Source organism: Ictidomys tridecemlineatus, chromosome 5, assembly GCF_052094955.1.
Source record: "Ictidomys tridecemlineatus isolate mIctTri1 chromosome 5, mIctTri1.hap1, whole genome shotgun sequence".
Classification (NCBI taxonomy): Eukaryota; Metazoa; Chordata; class Mammalia; order Rodentia; family Sciuridae; genus Ictidomys; species Ictidomys tridecemlineatus.
Genome location: NC_135481.1, coordinates 196,734,361 through 196,755,979, shown reverse-complemented (window position 1 = coordinate 196,755,979; position 21,619 = coordinate 196,734,361). Strand labels below are relative to the sequence as shown.

Sequence of the window (21,619 nt, the reverse complement as noted above, 5' to 3'; positions counted from 1 at the left end):
TTAAAAAAAATTTTTTGTTGTTGTTGTTGTTGTTGTAGATGGGCACAATACCTTTGTTTGTTTTTATTTTTATGTGGTGTCAGGGTTTAAACCCAGAGCCTCATGCAGGCTAGGCAAGCGCTCCACCACTGAGCCACAACCCGGCCCCCCACTTCTTTTCTTCATAACCCTCTTCATCTCCTCCCCCTGCCCCCCAGGGAGTCCCGCATGGCGGGCTGCCGGTTCTCCTTGAGGTCTTTGGCTTCCTTCCATTTTCCCTCTCAGATATCCTCTCCCTAACACACTCTTGATTCTAGAATCATATCTGAACATTTCCTTTTAGGGGTCCCTAGCTAACTCCATTACCTACGCTTCTGGTTTGAATCGTTTAGGAAATGACTGAGAAGGAGGGAGAAGTGGCAGAAAGGGAGGCAAAGAAAGAACTTTAGAAAAAATCACCATCCAATGAAGATGGTAATTAGATTTCACAAGAAACAGTAAAAAATCAAAAATAAGAGCCAGGTGCGATGATGCACACCTATAATCCAGCAGCTTGGGTGGCTGAGGCAGGAGGATTCCAGAGTCCAGGTTAGCCTTAGCAACTGTACGAGACCCTCTCTCAAAGCATGAAAAGGGCTGAAGGTGTAGCTTAGTGATAAAGTGTCCCTGAGTTAAATCCACGATACTGAGAAGGGTGGGGGGAGATACCCATTTTACGTAAATGACAATATTTGTAATGTACTTAAAATTGTTATCCCTTGATATTATGCAATTATTATAAAAGTAGTAGATGGCAATTGAAAACATGATAGGGGATAAGAAGTTTTTCAAAATTTGTTTGTTTGTTACAGACACTAAAATTTTGGAAGTCCACTTTCCCAGACCTTTGCTACCATTAAGATCCTTTAAGAAGTCAGAGGCTGAGAGTTAGAAAGTGAGGAAATCTGAGGTGACAAGCACTTTATTCCTAAGAAGTTTAGGGGCTCAATTCCAAGCTAAAAGTCAGGGCAGCTGAGCTGAACCACAGAGAATTCTTCCATAATTAATTATGCTTAAATGTCAGGGCCTAACACACTCTAGAAACCATGATATGTCCTGCTCCATTTCCAACCCAAAGTTCCAAATCTAATCCTAGATCATCAAGTGGAAAGACCACCAATACCAATACCAGAAAAACAGTAGCAAAAACAGCCTGTTCTTCAACCCTAGGACAATGTGCTTGCCTTTCATGAGATCCAAACCCAGAAAATTTGATTCCAAGGTGTTTCTGGATTGACTAGGGAGAATCTGAGTGTCAGGTGATAAAGAGAAATCTATCAGAAAAACAGAAGCCCAAGAATTAGTAAAATCCAATGTGAAATAGGAACTGCATGCTTCTTACAGAACCTAAGGGATTCCCCAACAAGGTTGGGGATGGGGTAAAGAAGAGAAGGAGGGAGATCCAGAAGCCCCATAGATTTTCATGTAGTTTTAAATATACACTGTGCTATGCTTTGGATGTGGTTTGTGTGTGTGTCTCCTGAAGCCTGGTCTCCAGCGTGGCAATATTGAGAGGTGGTGGTCCCTTAAAAGGTAGGGCCTGGTGGAAGGCAACCTGATGGGAGGAACACCTTTAGAAGTAATCAGTGCAGGCCTGGTGGGGCCACACTACCTCCCTCAAGAGTGGCTGGTTCTAAGGCAGCCAGCGACTCCCTGCATATGTGCTCTGCATGTACCCCCCCTTATGTGTGCCCCCACCCCAGTGATGCCACTTGCCATGAGGCCCTCCCTAGAGCCCAGCAGATTAGGGGCGTGCTCCTGAATCTCATGCTGGAGATGGAACCCAGAGCCTCATTCATACATGTAACAGAGAATGGACTAAAGACGTGGCTTTTATTTCTTTGTCTTGTTTTGATATTAATAAGCATTTAACTTTTGATAACAGGAAGGGCCTGGAAGAAGCACAGAAGAATTGGAGACTAGTTATCCAAGTCGGAGGCTGTAGGCCACTGTCTTCTCAGGATTGGTTAGACGGGGTTCCACCTAGGGAGAGAAGGAGGAGGAACATGGGGCGATGCACGCCGTCCTGGGGATGTGGCTTTCCATGGAGGTCCACAGTGGCCTGAATCCTGCTAGGTCCTCCCCTGGAGAGCTCTGAAATGTGCGGAAAGGAAAGAGGGCCGGGTGTGAGGGGCTCTAGACATGCCCCACTAAGGCCCTCTGACCTCCTGATCCCTGATTAAATGTGAAGAGGAAAATGCTTCCGTATTACAAACTCCAAACGGGGGAGGGAAGGCGATGGAAAAGAATCCAATAAGGGCTGAGGAGCTTAGACGGAGCGCAGGGCTTGTCTGGTCCAGGGGTCCTGTCACACGGAGGAGACTCTGATGCCCTCTCCGCCAACTGAACGGAGCATTTTCTGCGGAGGGGGGGGGTCTGTTGGGGCTCCCGGGTCCCATCCGGAGGACGGATCTCTGGATAGCCTCCCTCTAAGAGCTCGGAAGGGCGGATACCTAACGCACGGACAGTCCTGCACTCACCTCAGTCCAGCGTGGGCCAGGGCTGCATGCACTGCTGCTGGCACTGGTAGAAGCAGCACTTCTTGGGTCCGTTGCAGCCTCCGTCCCGCCGGCACCGGGGAAGCAGCGTGAAGGAGCAGGAGAGAAAGAACTCGGGGCAGTACCCAGATTTCTGCTGAACTGTTGGAAAGTGCCACTGGGTGAGTCTGGGGACACCGACCTGTCGCTCCGGCACAGGCCCCAGGGGAGACGTCCCCCCCCCCCGGACACCCCCGGGATGGCCACGCCTTACCTTCCTTCATGTTGGCCTGCGCCACGCGGAGCCAAAGGAGGGCGGCCACGGAGAGCAGGGAGAGGCTGCTCAGCTTCATGGCGCGACAGACAGGCGCCGGCGACGGCCAGGCCCGGGGGAGTGTCTGCGCGGGCGGCGGGCCACCGGCAGGGGGTGCTGTGACCGCGGGGCAAGAGGTCAGGGTGCTGCGGGTGGCCTGCAAAGGACAGTAAGGTGACCTCTGGGGTGTAACTGCAGGGAGCCCGCAGGGACAGTCCCCTCTTCAGGCAACCAAGGGCCTTGAACAGCAGATTTGAGGCAATAGCGGGGAATCGTTCTTCCCGGCCACGCCTCAGGCCGGCCAAGCCCACTCTGCTCCCAGCCTATCCAGGAGGATTGAGACCCGCCCCTTCCACACGTGCGGGTGCGGGGTGCGTTTGAGGTGTTTATGGGTCACTTTCTACCACCCCCACCCCCACCATCCCAAGGACAAAGCTAGATAATGGGCTGTGAGCAGCCTGCTGCCAAGATTAAGAAAAACGCCAATTCATTGTGCATTGTGGGTGCATGATTAATGTTTTATTCCTTAATTCCTTCCTTTGCATCTCCATGAATGTGCAAAACGTTCATTTGCTGATAAAGTCAAAAGGCTAACTTGAGGTCATTTTGAACGTGAGCCCCAGGACAAATAACTCTTGAGCCCCTCTTTGCACTCCTATAAAAATGTTGAGTTGTTCCTGCTTGGTTGGTTGCCTAGAACATACCTGTGTAAGCAATGCCACGTAAGTACACACGCACGTGTACACACACACACACACACACACACAGTTATTAATGCACCCAGAGACTTGGAACCTGACATAAGAGGCAGAGGTTCCCTGGAGCAGTTACTACATCTCTTCTCTTTCTCTCTGGTGCAACCTTATGGCTTCCTCCGGGCTTGGCCTCTTTTGGCTGTGCTTCTGTGCTTCTCTCTTCTAGTTCTGGGCTGCCCTGCCCTCACTGAGATGTAGGCCACATTTAGAAAATAAATGAAAATGCTTCCTACCTGTTTTACATGCCAATAACTTCCAGTGTTTCTGCTTTTATTTTCAAGATGTGTGCTTGCAGCTCCACACACTCAGATCTTTGTTTTCAAAACAATTTGACATTCACAGCAATTTTATGATATCAAACTATGAAACTGTATCCCAATCTTGCTATAAGTATAAAATTCCAAATCCCAAATGATTTTGTCATATATAAAATAGTGGCACATCACAAACAATTAGGGGTTTATTTCAACAACGTATGATTGGTTTAACATTCCAAATTAGGTCAATGAATATTTCCTATTAGAACATGGAGAGAAACTTGATTATCTCCATATCAGACACAGAATATATGAAAAAAATCATTTATCTGTTTATGATATATAAATGAGAAAATAATGACACAGGATAAGAAATTCAATTATTTAATGTGATAACCTCTACAAAAACCCTACACGTGGGAAGCAATTTTGGGGACTAAAATCTGCTTATCCATCAAAAGTCATGAGAATATTAGCAATTTTTAATTCCAATGATGTTCTTCATAGAAATAGAAAAAGCAGTCATGGAATTCATTTGGAAAATTAAGAGGCCCAGAGTAGCCAAAGCAATCCTCAGCAAGAAGAGTGAAGCAGGAGGCATCACAACACCAGAGTTTAAATCATACTACGGCCTGGTATTGGCATCAAAATAGACATGAAGACCAGTGGAACAGAATAGAAGACACAGAGACAAACCCACATATAGGCAGTTATCTCACACTAGACAAAGGTGACATAAACATACATTGGAGAAAAGACAGCCTCTTCAACAAACGGTGCTGGGAAAACTGGAAACCCATATTAGAATTAAATTTAACCTCTATCTCTCACCCTACACAAAACTCAACTCAAAGTAGATCAAAGACCTAGGCATTAGACCAGAAATCCTGCGCTTCCTGGAGGAAAATGTAGGCCCAGTTCTTCATCTTGTCAGCTTAGGAACTGACTTTTTCCTCAACAAGACTCCTAAAGCACAAGAAGTAAGATCAACAATCAATAAATGGGATGGCATCAAACTAAAAAGCTTCTTCATAGTGAAGGAAAGAATCAAGAACATGAAGAGAGAGCCTACAGAATGAGAGAAAATCTTTACCACGTGCACCTTCGATAAAGCATTAATCTCTAAGACATATAAAGAACTCAAAAAAATTAACACCAAAAAACCAAATAACCCAATCAATAAGTGGGCAAAGGAATTGAACAGACACTTCACAGAAGAAGAAATACAATGGTCAAAAATAGATGAAAAAAATGTTCAACATCATTAGCAATTAGAGAAATGCAAATTAAAACTACACAGAGATTCCATTTTACTCTAGTCAGAATGGTAATTGTCAAGAATACTAGGAACAATAGATGTTGGTGAGGATGTGGAGAAAAATGCTCACTCATACATTACTGATGGGACTGAAAATTGGTGCACCCACTCTGGAAAGCTGTATGGAGATTCCTTGGAAAACTTGGAATGGAACCACCATTTGACTCAGTTATCCCACTCCTCAGCATATACCCAAAACACCTAAAATCAGCATATTACAGTGATGCAGCCACATCAATGTTTATAGCAGCTCAATTCCCATTACCAAAGCTATAGAACCAACCTAGATGCCCTTCAACAGATTAATGGATAAAGAAAATGTGGTATATACACAATGAAATATGACTCAGCCATTAAGAAGAATGAAATTATGGCATTTGCCAGTAAATGGATGAAACTAGAGACTATTATGCTAAGTGAAATAAGCCAATCCTAAAAAACCAAAGGCCGAATGTTCCGATATGTAAGTGCTAATACACAATGGCAGGGCTTGAGGAGAACAGAAATTCATTGGATTAGACAAAGGAGAATGAAGGGAAGGAACAGGGGATGGGACTAGGAAAGAAGTAGAATGAATCAGACATGACTTTCCTATGTTCATATGTGAATACATAACCAGTCTAATTCCATACCGTGTACAACCACAAGAATGGGAAGTTAGACTCCATGAACGTAGACTGTGTCAAAATACACTCTGTCATGTGTATCTAAAAAGAAATTTTTAAAAATAGTTTTTAAAAAATCTTGTCCAAAAGCACAAGAAGTAAGATCAACAATCAATAAATGGGATTTTTTGATTGTTGATCTAACTCTGAACTAAATCAAAGCCTTGTCACAACCTATGGTGTTGACTGAGGGAAAAGAAGGGTGGTGCATCACCCCTAAGGAAGAGGGGGGTGGGAAAACTCTGTGTCCTGAATACTCCCATTCTGTCCCCAAAAAAGCTAGCCACGTTAAGGGAACAATGAGAGCCAGTCTGGGCCAGAAAGTCCAGATGCACGTTATCTTGAAGGACACTGGCTCTCTCTTGTGTGTGCTGGGAACTAGGGCGAGCTGGTGTCATCTGTCAAAAGCCAGCTTCTGCATGTCCACTGGGACAGCTGCTCCTTGGGAGCTGGTCACCATGCCAGCCAGCTAAGCCAGCTAAGGCTGCTGTCACTGCCTTGCAGCCTGACATACATCCCCTCTCTGAGTGGGGACTGGTGTGGGACAGAGGACCCTGGAAGGGGTATGTGTAGTTATTTAACTGGCTGCCGCTAGGCAAGATCCCGTGTGGGAGAGAAGGGGACGCTTGGCAAAGCACCTGGAGGGACAGGGGAGCTGTCCTCCCCAAACCTTGCCGTTGTGTGTAGCACCCACATTCAACATTTTGCCACTGAATTCTTCCTGAACAGTCCCTGACCTGGTGTTTCCCCCATGTCTCCCATGCGGTCTCTGGGTACTTTCTCCATCTCTCTTGCAACCTACCTGCTGCCCTGGCACCACCGGCTACGGCTGTGCCTGGTGAATCTCATCAGGAACAGAAGCTTGTGGCAGTTCACTAGTCCTATTTCCTGTTGGGCTGTGCGGTCGCCATGAAGACCAGCAGGCTTGCTCTGCAGTAGCTGGGAAAACCAGCAACTGGGCGACCACTTCAGGGGAGAAAGGTTTCCTCTGGCCTCAAGTCTCCATGCTCCCCACCCCCAAATTGTCACTCTTTCCACTATACGGTGACTCCCTAAAAATCCCCTCTCAGGGCATGTGTTTAGTCATGTCACTTCAGTCTTGCTCTTGTGGACAGCACTATCCCTGGGGAGCGCTCTTTCTTTCTCTCTCTCTCTCTCTCTCTCTCTCTCTCTCTATATATATATATATATATATATATATATATATGGGGAGGGGAAGTGATATATATATATATGATTTAACTGAGGGGTGCTCTACCACTGATCTACCACTGAGCTAGTCCCACAGCCTATCTGTGTATCTATTTATTTATTTATTTTTGAGACAGGGTCTCAGGTGCTGCTGTTGGCCTCAAACTTGCGATCCCCCTGCCTCAGCCTCCTTAGTATCTCAGATTACAGGCATGTGTCACCATGCCTGCCCTGGGGCAATTTTTTGACATCACAGCTACTTCAGACTGTGAGATTCATTGGGGCTAACAAAAGAAAAGAGTGAAGAATGAGATGCCCAAAGGTTTTTGAAAATCTCATATTGGCCGGGGGTGGGAGAAGGCCACCTGCAGGTGTGTACATTGTGCATTTGTCCCTGACTGTGTACAGGCTAAGGAAGGAATGAAGACCCACCTCTGCCTAATTTCAGGATCTGGGCAGACAGGAAGTGAAGGCCAATGAGAACCTGTTAACTGCTTGCTGGAACGTTGAAAATACGCCCCCAGATACACACAGCCCTTGAGAAACCCAGGTGGTGTGCTGGTTCACAGAACTCAAGCTCATCCCCGCCCAGCCATTAGTCGCTAGCAAGCCAGTGGAACCGACTGCAGTGGGTGCACCTGAGAAATTATTCAGACTAATTTACAAAATTGGTTCAGGAGAGTAACTCAACAAATGATCCGTAACAAAACGACATTAAAAAAACCCTGGGGAGAGGAACTTATTTCCTAGGTTGGCACATTGTATTGTGTAAAAATTTTGATTTCATTGAAAAAAAATAGAATGTCAAGAAAGGAGAAAATTGCCCCTGCACAGCGGGGAGGGGGAGTGACCCATAGAAACAGTCCTTACGGCATCCCAGGCAGTGGACCCCTGCAGAAGGACTTCAAATCAGCTCTTATGAACATACTCAAAGGACTAAAGGAAACTATGAACAAGAGGCTACAAAAGAGGGCAGGGCTGAGCAAGACGGTGGGTAGAACTCTGGTGATGGTTTCCCCACAGAAACATCAATCTGAACAATTATCCACCCATGAAAATACTTCCAGAGGAGCTTAGGAAACCAGGCAAGAGATCATAGCAACTAGTTATAGCATAATAATGAGAAATGACCCGCTGAAAAGATTAGAAGGGACAGCTTTGTGTTACCTGTGTCCGACCCCAGCTTGCAGGAAAGAGGAGGAAAATAACACTGGACCCTGCCTTGGACCTCAGTGCGGGCTCCATCACAGTGAAACACAGCACCTGCAGGCCTGCCTGGCCCCTGGCTTCAGGACCAAACCTTGGCCTGCACCTCAGACCCACCCCAGTGCCCGCTGGGAACGTGTAGGCCCTGCCAGGGGATTTGCTGGCTAGCTGCAGCAGTCCCGGGTTTTCACAAACCTCAGCAGCAGGCAGCCTTCAGAAGCTTGAGTTTTGGTTTTCCCCAGAGCTGTCAGTCCTGACAGCCACAGGATCTCCGTCTGGTGCTAATCCAGCCTCTATGGCCACGTGGGTCACGGATTCGGGGTGGCCCCCTAGCACCAAAATGGTCACGGTGGTGGTGGGCTTAGAGACCACAGCAGATGACCTGTACAGAATTTCTGGACAAGCATACTGTTGAAGGACATTCTCAGACAAGGCCACACTGCAAAGCCTGGAATAAGTACCTACTTGCTTAATGCAAGGCATGGATACAGGATAAGAATCAAGAATAATCGGGTAAAGGGGCTACAGTTGTGGCTCAGTGGTAGAGCGCTTTCTTAGCATGTGTGAGGCACTGGGTTTGATCCTCAGCACCACATAAAAATAAATAAGTAAATAAAGGCATAAAAAACACAATAACATTTAAAAAAAGAATAAACAGATAAATGTAATATCACCAACTAGGCAAAATAAGGTATCAGGGCCTAAGCTTAAATAGATAGCGATGTCTAAATTCCCTAAGAATTCAAATGATCTCTTTTAAGGAAGTTAAATGAACTTGAAAAACACACAGATAAACAATTCAGAGATTTATTAGAGAATTTCAAATAGAGGTTGGACTAATAATGAAAAATTAAACAGAGATCCTGGAGATGAAAAATACATGAATATACTCTAAATGCATCACAGAGCATCAACAGTGTATTGATCAAACAGAATAAAGAATCTGTAAACTTGGAGACAGGTTATTTGAAAACAGAGTTGAAAAAGAGTAAGAAAGAAAAGGAGAAAGCGTATGAGATTTTTAGGACAGTGTGAAAAGGGAAAATGTATGAGTCGTTGGCATCAAAGAGGAGGTAGAAGAAAGAGGCAGACAGCTATTTAAAGAAATAACACAAGAAACCTTTCCAGACCTAGAGAAAGACATAAACACCCAGGTACAGAATCAGATTCAATCCAAATAAGACTATCCCAAGCATATTATGACCAAAATTTCAAAGGTCACAAACAAGGAGAGGACCCTGAAGCAGCAAAAGAAAAGAAGCAAATAACATATAAAGGAGGGTGAAGCGCCTAATGGCAGACTACCCTGCAGGAGAGGGTTTAAGGGCATACTCAGGTGCTCAAGGAAAACCCCTCCAAATTAAGAATACTTACCAGAAAAACCTTCCTTGAAAAATAACAGATAAAGACTTTCCACACAAGGAAAACCTGAGGGAGTCATCAGCCTCAGACCTGTTTTACAAGAAATGCTAATGTTGAAAGAAAATGAAGTTCATGAGTAATTTGAGAACAACTGAAAGTATAAAACTCACTGGTAAAGGTAAATACAGGGTTAAATTCAGAGCACTCCAACACTGCCATGGTGTTCAAATCACTGTATTTTTAATATGAAGGTTATTAGATAAAATTGTTAAAGATGATAACTTTACAATTTGTTAAGGCATATGTACTATATAAAGATGTAAATTGTGACCTCAAAAAATCAAAGCCTAGGAGGGCAGTAAAATTAAATCCCAGAGTTTTTGTTTTTAAGAGTTAAGGTTGTCAGTTTGAAGTAACTTTTTATAGCTATTTGATCTTTTTGTGTCATAAAAACCACAAAGCAAAAATCTATGTTAGATACACTTTAAATAGGATAAGGAATCAAAAATGGTATTAGAGAAAAATTTAACCATAAAGAAAGACTTTAATCGAGAAAAAAATCTGTTTAACAAAAGAACTAGAAGGTAGTTCCAAAATGGTGATAGTTACAGTGCAAAATGCATTCTACTGTCATGTATAAATAATCAGAACAAATTTAAAAAAACAAAAATCAAAATGGCCTTAGTAAGCCCTTATCTATCAATAATTACCTTGACTATAAATCACCTAAATTTTTCGATTATAACCCATCACACGACAAATTATGGATAAAAAAGATCAAGAACCAACCACACTCAGTTTCACCTGTAAGGAGATTCATAAAATAAGAGAAGAGATGGAGAAAGATATTCCTGCAAATGGAACCCAAAGAGAGCAGGAGTAGCTAAACTTACAACAGGTAACACAGACTTTAAGTAAAAAAAAATGATAAAAAAAGACAGAGGTCATTAAATAATGACAAAGAAATCCATTTAGCAAAAGGACATAACAATTGTAACTATTCAGACAATACTGAAGCATCTACATATATTCATAGATCTAAAGGACATGATAGACTGCAGTGTGAAATAATGGGAGACTTCAACACCTACCAAACTTTCTGCAATGGACTGAGCATTAGATAGAAAATAAAGAAGCATGGATTTAAGCTACCTGCTCGACAAAATGCACTTAACAAATATTTACAGAACATTCTGCAGAGTGTGCATTCTTCTGAACTGCATATAGAACATTCTCTGGGATGGATCATATTTTAGGCCACAAAACAAGTCTTCACATAGTTAAGAGGATTGAAATAATATCATGCATCCTTTCTGAAAACAGTGGAATAAAACTAGAAATAAAAAAAAAAACAGAAAGAACTTCAGAATTTTGTAAATGCATGGAAATTGAATAATATATTCTTTAATAACCAATGTCTCAATTAAGAAATTAAAAGGGAAATTTGAAAAATTTTTTTGAAATAAACAAAGATGGAGCACAATATACCTAAATTTATGAGATACAGCAAAGGTAATTCTAAAAGGGAAGTATATAGAAATGATAAAGACCAGAGCAGCAATAAATATATCTATATGCTCTCTGAGAATATAGAAATTCATTGGTACAAACGATTGTAAGAGCAAGAAAAGCGGCTACATTAATATCAGACAAATAGACTGATTTAAAAATTGCAATGATTTAAAAATTGGTGTGGATATGAGGTTTCCCCCAAAAGCTCATGTGTGACACAATGTGAGAATGTCCAGATGTGAAATGAGTACACCATGAGAATTGTAACCTAATCGGTGGATTGATCCACTAATAAGGATTAGCTGGAGAAGGGTGGCTGTAGGCAGCCAGATTATGGCTAGAGGAGATGGGCCACTAGGGGTGTGCCTCTGGGGCTCATATTTGTTTATCTTTTGTCCCTGGTGAGCAGAGTGCCTTCTCCACTTCCTGGCTGTCATGTCTTGAGCTGCTCTCCTCCACATTACCCTTCCGCCATGATGTTCTGCCTCACCTTGGGCCAAGAGCTGTGGAGTCAGCTGATGATGGATCCTCTGAAATGGTGAGCCAATGCACATTTTCCTCCTCTAATTGTTCTTATCAGGTCTTTTGGTCACTGATTAGGCTTAAAAGATACAAATAGAGTATTCTAGACCAAGACGGGAGGGTACATATTTTTCTTGAGTACACATGGAGCATACTCCCAGATAGGCCACATGCCAGGCCACCGAACAAGGTCAGTATGTTTACAAAGTTTGAAATCATAACAAAGTGTCTTCTTTAACCACAGTAGAAAGCAACTAGATATAGATAGCAAAAGCAAAAGTAGAAAATTCCCATGTAGGTGGAATGAGCATGCTTTTATTTTATTTTTATCTTTTATTGATTTTACTTTTTTTAAATACACAACAGCAATGGAATGCATTACAATTCTTATTACACATATACAGCACAATGTTTCATATCTCTGTATGTAAAGTATGTTCACTCCAATTCATGCCTTTATACATGTACTTTGGTTTTTTTTTGTATTACAAATCTTAATACAGATATATACCACACTTTTTCATATTTCTGTTTGTATATAAAGCATGCTTTTAAATAACCAATGAATCAAAAAAGAAAATATAAACGAAATCAGAAAACATCTTGTAACTAACAAAATGAAAATGCCAGCTACCAAAATCTTATGGGATGAGTGAGGGCAATCCACAGCTATAATGACCTACATTAAGAAGAAATACACAGGGCTGGGAATGTGGCTCAGTCGGTAGCGCGCTTGTCTGGCATGCGTGCGGCCCGGGTTCGATCCTCAGCACCACATACCAACAGAGATGTTGTGTCTGCCAAGAACTAAAAAAAAATAATAATAAATATTAAAAATTCTCTCTCTCTCTCCTCTCTCACTCTCTCTTTAAAAAAAAAAAAGAAGAAGAAATACACAACTAATAATCCAACTGTATGAGGGAAATAAGAACAAATGGAATCCAGAGCTGGCAGGAGGGAAGAAAATAGTAAAAAAGAGATGAAATAACCAAGGATGAGCCAGAGACTAATGACAATGTTATTTCTCCCCTTTCCAAGTTTTCAGAGTTGAGTCATGAATTGAATCAAAGGGATGTAAGTAAAGACTGCAGTTTCCAGGTCATTTCTTAAAGCCAAAGCTGTTTTATCCTTTTCCTGTGTGTTACCTGGGAAGTAGGGATGGAAGCTATCCATCTCCAGCCCTGGCAACGAAGACAAGACCTGGGAGAGGGAGGAGCAAGAAGGAAGGAGCCAGGGACCCTGCTGGTTCTCCAGCTGCTGAGCCACCTTGCCCGCCAGACTGCTCACCGCAGACTGCTTCCTGGGAGGAAGGAAACCGCCTTAGAGGAGTGCTGTGTTTTTCCCTCAGAGCAGTTGAATCTGCACCGCCCTTTAGTCAAGAGTTAATTCCTTTGTTTTTGCAACTAATAAACCTACAGTCTTATTTCTTTTTTATTTTCTTTCTCCCTTCTTTCTTTCTTTTTTTCCCCTTATTTTAGAGTCTTCTGGAATAACCCTTGTTCATTGTTTGGAACTTGACATTATATCTTACACTGAATTGGATAAAAAGAGGCCTGTTCCTGGGTTTCTTTTCTTTCTATTACTTTTTTTTAAATATTTATTTATTAGTATTTGGCAGTCACAACATCTTTGTTGGTATGTGGTGCTGAGGGTCGAACCCCGGTCGCACACACTCCAGACGAGCGCGCTACCGCTTGAGCCACATCCCCAGCCCTCTATTACTTTCTTCCTGCCTCTATATGCTGCTATAAAAACCAACATATTCACTGAAGTCACTTTGCAGGGCATTTTTAGGGATTAGAGGTTCAAATATTCTCCAATTAATCATTTTCAAAATTTCAAGGCTATTCCCAAGAATTTATTCTTTTGCATAAACTTAAGTATTGCTTTGAAGTTCCTCCAAGGTGTATCACTGCCCCAAGGAGTTAAACAAATAAAAGCAAAAATGGGTTTTGAGTGTTGTACACTTAAAAAATAAATTGAAAGGGTAAATGTTGACATCTTCACTCTGGAGTCTTCTCATTAAGGAACACAGTATGTCTTTTTTAGTATTATTTTGTAATGTACCCCTGACAAGTTTGAGAGCTTTGTTACCTCCAATGTGCATTTCATATTTGTCAGCCGGAAGTGGGGGTGCTGCTCTCTCTGTACTGCAAGATGTACCGACACCCAGGCCCGACTGCAGTAGGGGCCTTAGACAGTGCTCCTGGAAGGGACAGGGGTACGGTTCCTCCTGTTCTCTCACCCCCCATCAGGTTCCCCAGTTTCCACTCACAGCAGGAGGCCAGCACAAGAAGTTGATTTGAATTCTGGAAAGGCAGGACCAGACCAGACCTCCAGCATGCCCAGCGCCTTCCATTTAACAGGCAACTGGGGCTCAGAGGAACAGAGATTTGCCTGGGGTTCACTTTATGAGCAGAGAGAGGGCTGGGGTGGCACTCAGGTCACCTGCCGTCCGTGCCTGTGCTTTCTGCTTGCTCCAAACTGTTCCTCCTCCTGCAGCTTTGCCCTTCTCTGGAGCTTCCTTGGAAGGTTAAGTGGGGCAGCAGCAGAGCCAGTTTGTCCCACATATTTGCCCCCTTGTCTTCACTACCTGAGCCTGCCAGCCCTGACCAACGCACAGTCTATCTCTGGAGAGCACATTTATTCTTGCTAAGATATCAAGGACTTAGAGCGTCTTGCTGCCTCATTTACATCTTAAACTAGAATTCCCGCTGGGCATGGTGGCACACTCTTGCAATCCCAGCTACTTGAGAGGCAAGGCAGGAGGATCACAAGGTCAAGGCCAGCCTGGGCAACTTAGCAAGACCCTGTCACAAATTTAAAATTTTACGAAGGGGCTGGGAATGTTGCTCAGTGTTTGCCTAGCTGATGGAAGGCTCTGGGTTCAATTCTCGGTATTGCAAAGCAAATCAAGAGAATTCAGGCTGTGGTGTAGTCCAGTGGTAGGGCTCCTGCTTAGAATGCACAAGACCTTGGGTTTACTACCGGGCACCCTCCAAAGATAGTGACTCTTCAGCAGTATAAGGGAACATTTTGAATAATCTGTTAATTTTGCCAAACTTCATTCCCTGAAATTCATTTTCACACAGAATGATACACAACTCTGATGGTAACCCATCCTTTTGAATTCCTCTCCTCTGTTACTCCGATCTTTACTTCTTGTCACAGACTTTAGCTATTTTGTTGCAACAGGAAAGCTGCCTTGGGACCCATCCTTCTCTCTGTCCTTTTGCCCACTACTGACGGGTTTTTCCTCTCTACTTAAATCATCTGACATTCCTTTTGTGCTTTGATCATGCCCTTGGTCCTGCTTAGAATTCTGTGTCTGCCTTTGATCTTTCCCGAGCTTAGCTAAGCAGCTGCCTTGGGATCCGATCCGTCTTGTGGCTTGCCATGTGGAATGTCACAAAGTGGCACTTCTTCTTGACTTGGACGGTCCCCAGGCAGTTGATAGAGACAGGATTTGATATGTGGTTTTGGTCCTCGTCACACACTTGCAGTGTCCCTTGTCCATGTTAAAGTGGCCTTGTTCTCTACTGAGACATTGGCGTGGCGATCCACTTACACAGAGGCCACTGATGACCATCGTCCTCTGCCTGCTGTACAGTTGGGGTGCGAGGTTGTCTTGTGGTGCTGCGCACTGCCCGGGATGGGCTGGTTCTTGTTTTCCACCTGGATGTGGGTCTGACGTTCTCATTTCGTGTTATGCACACCAAGAACATGGATTATATATTTGTTTCTGGTCATGATAATGATCACCTACTTGCTGTTTGACTTAGATCTTGAGACCCAGCTTGGTTTTTTACCTTTTTGTCCTGAATAGTGCTGACCTCGTTGTCTACTTGGAAATCCATGTGATCCATTTTGTAATTGGCTTTGCAACTCACCTGGTAATTGATAATGAGAGTGTCTGGGCTCCATGGTCTCCAGGGTTCCCTCTCAGGTCTTGCCCTGAACCTTTTCCTAGTCAATGCACTGATGTTCCCAGGAGGGCTGTGCCTCTGGGCGGAGAAGACTCAAGCATCACCAGGAATAAGAAACCCTCCAGGAAGAGGTCGGGGCCAGCACTCTACAGCTCCAAATCGTGTCTTTTCCTTTTATTTGGGGCCTATCTATTGCAGGAATACTCCCAACCCCAAACCTGTAGGGACAATGAGATCTCAGGGACAGAAGAAACTGAGGCAGAAAGTGATCTTGCCATTGGCAAGCAAGAGCCAGGTCTAGTAACCCCAGGGACAAAGAAGCCTGAGCCGGTGGGGTCCTGCAGACACCAAGGGTCTGAGACCATGGGGGTCCGCACCTTAGAGTCATCACACACTTCACTGAGGGCAGGGCACCCAGGGAGACAGGGATGTCAGTGATGGGAGGGTAGTGAAGAGTGGACGGTGGGCACAGGGGGTGGGGCTTCTGCCCTTTAGCTCCTGCTGGACCAACTTCTGCCCGTGGAGGGGCTAGGGCACTGTCAGCTGGGTCTAGTATCTCTGTGCTTGGCCTCTGTTCAGATGAAAAGCGACTTTTTGTGAAGTATCAGGAAGCATCATCCGCCCTCCCCGGGCCTCAGTTTCCTCTCCTGGCTTGTGAACATCCAGTTGGAATCCGAGGCTCCTCTTACACGTCCCTTTTCATCTCGCCCACCGTACACGAAGGCTCTTCCGTCCTCCTCGTCCACCTCTTTCCTGCATTCTGAGGGAAAGAGTAGCTAAGTTTTTGTGGTCTCTGAGGAGGACAGATGCACATGAACGGGATGTAAGAACGCTTGCTCTGTGCAGAAAGAGAATGCTAACTGCCTTAGCACTTTATACGAACACAAGGAAGAAACTGAGTTAGTTAATCTGAAATATAAGACACAACAAGATCACATTATCAACTTAGGAATATGTTTATGTAATTGATTCATGCTCAAGAAACTTTAAATGAGACCCACTTCTCCCTACAGAAGAGGTCAGAGGCCAAGAAAAACCCCAACACAGTTTTCCTAACCAAAGTGATCAGACAGTGTAGGACATGGGCACAAACCAGACACGATTCCTGGCCAAGATGGAAAAGTTGGCCAAAATGGAAATAGACCACTCAGCCAGTGTCCAGGGACAAACATGGCCTACTCTATCATGGACAAAAGGGCCCATGACAATAGGGAGCTAGGTCAGACATTATATCCAAGTTAAGCGGCAGGTACGTGACAATAATAATCAACCAAAATCCCAATCAAGATCCAGGATGTGCCAATGTGCCAAGAAAAGCCTAGTCCAACGCTGACATGAACCTTCCCAATAGACAAAACCACCAAATGAAGACCAGGAACAACACCAAAGTAAGTTTCTTACCCAACAGGGGAGACTCCTACCCCCGTGTTTAGGAGTGGCACATGAGGAGTGGTACACAGGGAGCTCCTGGGACTGTTGTGGGACTGACATCCACGGTCCACACCAGTCTCAGAGCTGTGTCCAGGCTGGGGGAGATGCACAACACTCCCGGGTGAGGTGAACACCTGCTAGAGACAGGATGAGCTGCCCGTGTCCTCGATTCCTGCTGTTGGTTTTCAATGACTTTCTTTTGCAATCCTACCCAGTTAAAATTCCTTGAACATGTACCAGCTGTATAAGCATACATAAATACAAAAGCATATACATAAGTTTACGATGTGATCTTGTTGCTTCTTAGAACTTAATTTTTTCCTTATGTTTGTATAAAGTGCTAAGGCAGCTCACGTTTTCTTTCTGCATATGGTGAGAATCCTTGCATCTTGTTAGGGAGCATCTGTCCTCCTCAGAGACCACAAAGAACTTAGCTGCTCTTCCCCGCAGAATATAGGAAAGAGGTGGATGAGGAGGAAGAAAGATCCTGCCTGAGCTGTGGGAGAGATGAAAAGAGAGGCACGGGAGGTGGCGAGGAGCCACGGGTCAAAGCCATGTGTCCAGATTTCTGGCTGGAAACTCAACACTAAGAACAGGGTGCCTGAACCCTGCCAGTCATTATTTGCCACCCAAGGCCAAAGCCAGAGACCCTTCATGACCCGTTCCTCATGGGATCTCAGGGACAGATGATTTCCTAGAAAAGACAGAGAAGATGCAGTGCAACAGGCCCTGGGGAAGTCCCTGATCTACTCTGCCTTCAGTCCCACCTGTCCACAGGAGCATGCCCTGGACTTGGTTTAAGTATTCTGCTCCTCTGAGAGCTTCTTTTAAGATGCGAATATTCCAGAGCGTTATATGAAGTCTCTGCCACGTCAGCAAAGGGATATGGGTCAAACAATGTTGGCTGTGTCCTGGATTCCTGCTGTTGGTTTTCAAACAAGGTCTGGATATGAGATATCATGATGCATCCCCCAAAGCTCCTGTGGAAATATTCAGAGGTGAAATGATTATATTATGAGAACTATAGCTTAATCGGTCCACCCTGATTTGAATGGAATAACTGAGTGGTAACTCTAGGCAGATGGGGTGTGGCTGGAGGAGACAGGTCCCTGGGTCCGTGCCCTGGAAGGGTGCATCTGCCTTGTAGCCCCTTCCCTCTCTCTGCTTCCTGACCCTGCCAGGAGCTGACAGCTTTCCTTCACTGGGCCCTTCCCCACCACCCCCATGATGTGCTGGGCCCAGAGCAATGGAGTTGACCACCTGTGGACTGAGACCTCTGAACCCATGAGCCCCAAATTACACTTTCCCTCCTCTAAATTGCTCTTATTGGGTATTTTAGTCACAGCATGAAAGAAAAAGTGACTTTAAAAAATTGTCATATGTAGAGAGGCCAGAGGACCGGCTACAGTGGTTTTAGAGGGTTATCTTCAAAATGGTCTCTCCCCTCCCCTCCCTCTCCCCCCTTCCTCTACATCTTTTTTTTTAACATTTATTTTTTAGTTTTAGGTGGACACAATATCTGTATATACCATTGTCAGGAATGTGAATTAATATAGTCATCATGGAAAACAATGTGGAACCATTATGGAGATGCTTCAGACAACTAGAAATAGAACCACCTGATGATTCCAGAGTGACTGCTTGGAGGAAGAAGAAGGAGGTGGGTGAAAGACATTGTTTTGGAGCCCAGGGATGAACCCACCAGAGTGAGGCCCAGCACCAGGCAGAGTCCCATGGCACTTGATCACAGATCAGGGACTGTAAATGAGATGTCACAGGTGGAGCTTGCAGACACTGTGGGGACAGACTACTCACTTAGGGCACTACCCAAACCTATCTTGAACAACACCTCAACTACAAATTTGCAAGAAATTTGAGTCTAGGGTTCCCCCTAATGTCAAGATTGTGTCAACATACCAACCATGACTTGCAGCAAACTTGGACTGAGTCTGCCACCTAGGGGTGAAATGGTAGAGTCTCCACGGACTCCGTCAACACATTTCTGGAAGGACACACACAGTGAGATGGCCAAGACTGAAATGAAGACCTGACCCTTCAATGTTCAGATACCTCCATCTGCCAGCAAGCATCAGGGACTTACGGGGACCATGACCTCACCCAATGGACACAGTGAGGCAACAGAAGCCAACCACAGGGTGATGGCTGGCTGATCTCTTGGACAGAGAATCCAAAATAATTGTTTTAAAGAAACGCAATGAACTTTAAGAAAATGTAAAGAAACACTTCCACAATTTATCTGAGAAACTTAACAGAGAGACTAAAATAATTTTTAAATAGTCAAACAAATCCTGGAAATAGAAAGCACAAATGGAAATATAATGCATAATAAACGCAACATCACAAGTTACAAGGAAATACATGTTTTGTAATAAGTCATATTAGGAAAGCCATAAAGACTTTTAATGCATGGGGGGAGGAGAAAAAAGAAACTATAATCAAATTCAAACAAGAGGGACTGGGGTTGTGGCTCAGTGGTAGAGTGCTGGCCTAGCATGTGTGAGACACTGGGTTTAATCCTCAGCACCACATAAAAATAAGTAAATAAACAAAACAAAGGTATCTACAACTAAAATATTTTTATAAAATTCAAACAAGAAAAACTAGGAAAAATACAGCTAGTATCAAAGAAAAAGTATTAATCTCCCTCATATACAAAGAGCTCTATGAAATCAAAACCCAAGAAGAAAGAGAATAAAATTCAAGGACAGAGGGCTGGAGTTGTAGCTCAGTGGTAGAGCACTTGCTTAGCATGTGTGAGGCACTGGGTTCAGATCCTCAGCACCATATAAAAATAAATAAATAAAAATAAAATAAAGTCATTGTGTCCATCTACAACTAAAGAAAAAATATATTTTTAAATTGCAAGGACAGAAAATTTGTAAGAAATATTTCAAATGGCCCTTAAAGTAAGGAAAAGATTCACTTCCGTAGTAACCAAAATGCACATTGAAACTATGCTGCAATGTTTTCCATCTACCAGACTGCCCAAACAGAGTTTGACAGCAAACTCTGCTGGCAAAGGTGTGAAATAGTCTTTCTGTACGTAGCTGGTTAAGAATCCAGAATGGTGTAATCCCTGGGGATTTTTTCCTGAGCTGGGGATGTGTTTCGGAAATTTAGCAATGCATCTATCCTTCCAGCAATCACTTCTAGGAATCTGCCCTGAAGGTGTATGTCAGCAATTACGTTATCGTGTGTGACTTCAGATTGTCTGTCTACGTGGGACCAGAAAATGAGGTGAATGAACTCTGACACATCCACGCAATAGAAGATTATGACACGGTTGTTTAAAAAATAGAACAAGGAAAGTCTTCATTAGCTGAAATGGAGGGATTCCCACTTACACTTTAAAGAACAATGTATATAATAAATCAGTCTATAATAATAGATGCAAATAATAATAGTTTTTCAAATAAAAATATAGGAAGAATAAACCAGAAACCTACAATATTGTTACTTGCAATGACTGGGTGAAGCAGACAAGGGTAGAGGGGCAGGCCAGGCTTCTGTGACCCTCTTTTTTGTTTGATTTTGACTTCCAAACCACAAAAATATTTTGAATGTTTGAAAAATTAAATAAAAAGGAAATAACTCTTAACAAGTAAAAGAGAAACGTATGATTAATATAAAATTGAAAATCATGTTGTTAAAAAATATTATTTTATGTCACTTTTGCTTATATCGCTTAATGTACATCTTTGGTTGGATATATCCTAAATACAAATAGAAATCTAAAACTTCACTGGGTTATTGTCAGCAGTAATGTTGACACTGTAAAAAAGCTACTTTATGGATGTTTTAGGAGAAAGAAGTAAGAGAAAAGAGAATCATACATAAAATCAATGCTTTAAAACTATCATGTTAAATGTGAACTGGAAAGGCCAATATGAAATCATGTTTTTAAAATGTTTTCTGGGTTTGTAAAATGAAAGCGACTACATCACAGTAGTATGAACATCCTCACTATGCAATTGTGGTTTCTCAATCTCTTTCCCCCATCCCTTAGAGAAATGGCTGGTTTTAGGGAGGACAGGAAATGTCAACTGTAGGCATCTATGACACCTCCCATCCTGGAAAGTCAGGAAATGCTTGATGACCAATGGAGCAAGGCAAAGGACAAGCGGGAAGCAGATCCCCATGGCCACATGTAGAACAAATGGAACAAAGAATAAAGACTTTAATAGATCGTAATATATGGAATAAATAAAAAATATATAATCTTATAGCAATTTTTAAAAACAGATTACAAGAAAGAAAAAGAAAACTCTTCTTTACAGAAAAATGCTAGCTAGTAAATTGGAATAAATAGCATTATTAGAAAAAGAAAACACAATTTTGCTACTCCTAGTGTGGTATTTTATGTGAACAAGGGTTTCAATAGGTACTAATACCACTAGGACACTAGTTGTGGGAATTCAGGATATTCCCAGTTGATAAATTTTCGCCCCATCAATTTCTTTTTTTATATATTTATTTTTTTGGTGTAGGTGGACACGATACCTTTATTTTATTTTTTTTATGTGATGCTGAGGATCGAACCTAGTGCCCCACACATACTAGCCAGCACTCTACTACTGAGCTACAGCCCCAGCCTCCCATCAATTTCTTATTGATTGCAAAGGAAGAATTTTTTTCCTGTGCTGGG

The 21,619-nt window shown here is 43.2% G+C and overlaps 1 protein-coding gene and 1 long non-coding RNA gene across 3 annotated transcripts; one reads left to right on the top strand and one right to left on the bottom strand.

Moving 5' to 3' along the window:
• Positions 1 to 1,832: 1,832 nt before the first annotated feature.
• On the bottom strand, positions 1,833 to 3,123 carry LOC110598145 (WAP four-disulfide core domain protein 15A). Of its 2 annotated transcripts, none has more exons than XM_021726457.3 (3): positions 2,770 to 3,123; positions 2,499 to 2,657; positions 1,833 to 2,112 (listed from the first exon to the last, which is right to left on the bottom strand). In XM_021726457.3, the coding sequence occupies exons 1-2, from the start codon at positions 2,846 to 2,848 to the stop codon at positions 2,500 to 2,502; spliced, it is 237 nt and encodes a 78-aa protein (XP_021582132.1). In that variant the 5' UTR covers positions 2,849 to 3,123; the 3' UTR covers positions 1,833 to 2,112; position 2,499. The 2 variants fall into 2 exon arrangements, with proteins under 2 accessions (XP_021582132.1, XP_021582133.1); XM_021726458.3 differs by having other exon boundaries at positions 1,833 to 2,001; positions 2,770 to 3,122.
• LOC120886497 (uncharacterized) lies at positions 2,568 to 13,025 on the top strand. Its single transcript, XR_005729471.2, has 3 exons — positions 2,568 to 2,677; positions 11,484 to 11,612; positions 12,635 to 13,025. It is a non-coding gene; the product is annotated as an uncharacterized LOC120886497 (long non-coding RNA).
• Positions 13,026 to 21,619: the final 8,594 nt, after the last annotated feature.

Bases quoted from the DNA above. Each gene is read 5' to 3' on its own strand.
- LOC110598145 (XM_021726457.3), bottom strand. From the start codon at position 2,848: ATGAAGCTGAGCAGCCTCTCCCTGCTCTCCGTGGCCGCCCTCCTTTGG. The intron at 2,658-2,769 runs GTAAGGCGTGGC...ACTTTCCAACAG, and splicing joins GCAGGCCAACATGAAGGAAG to TTCAGCAGAAATCTGGGTAC.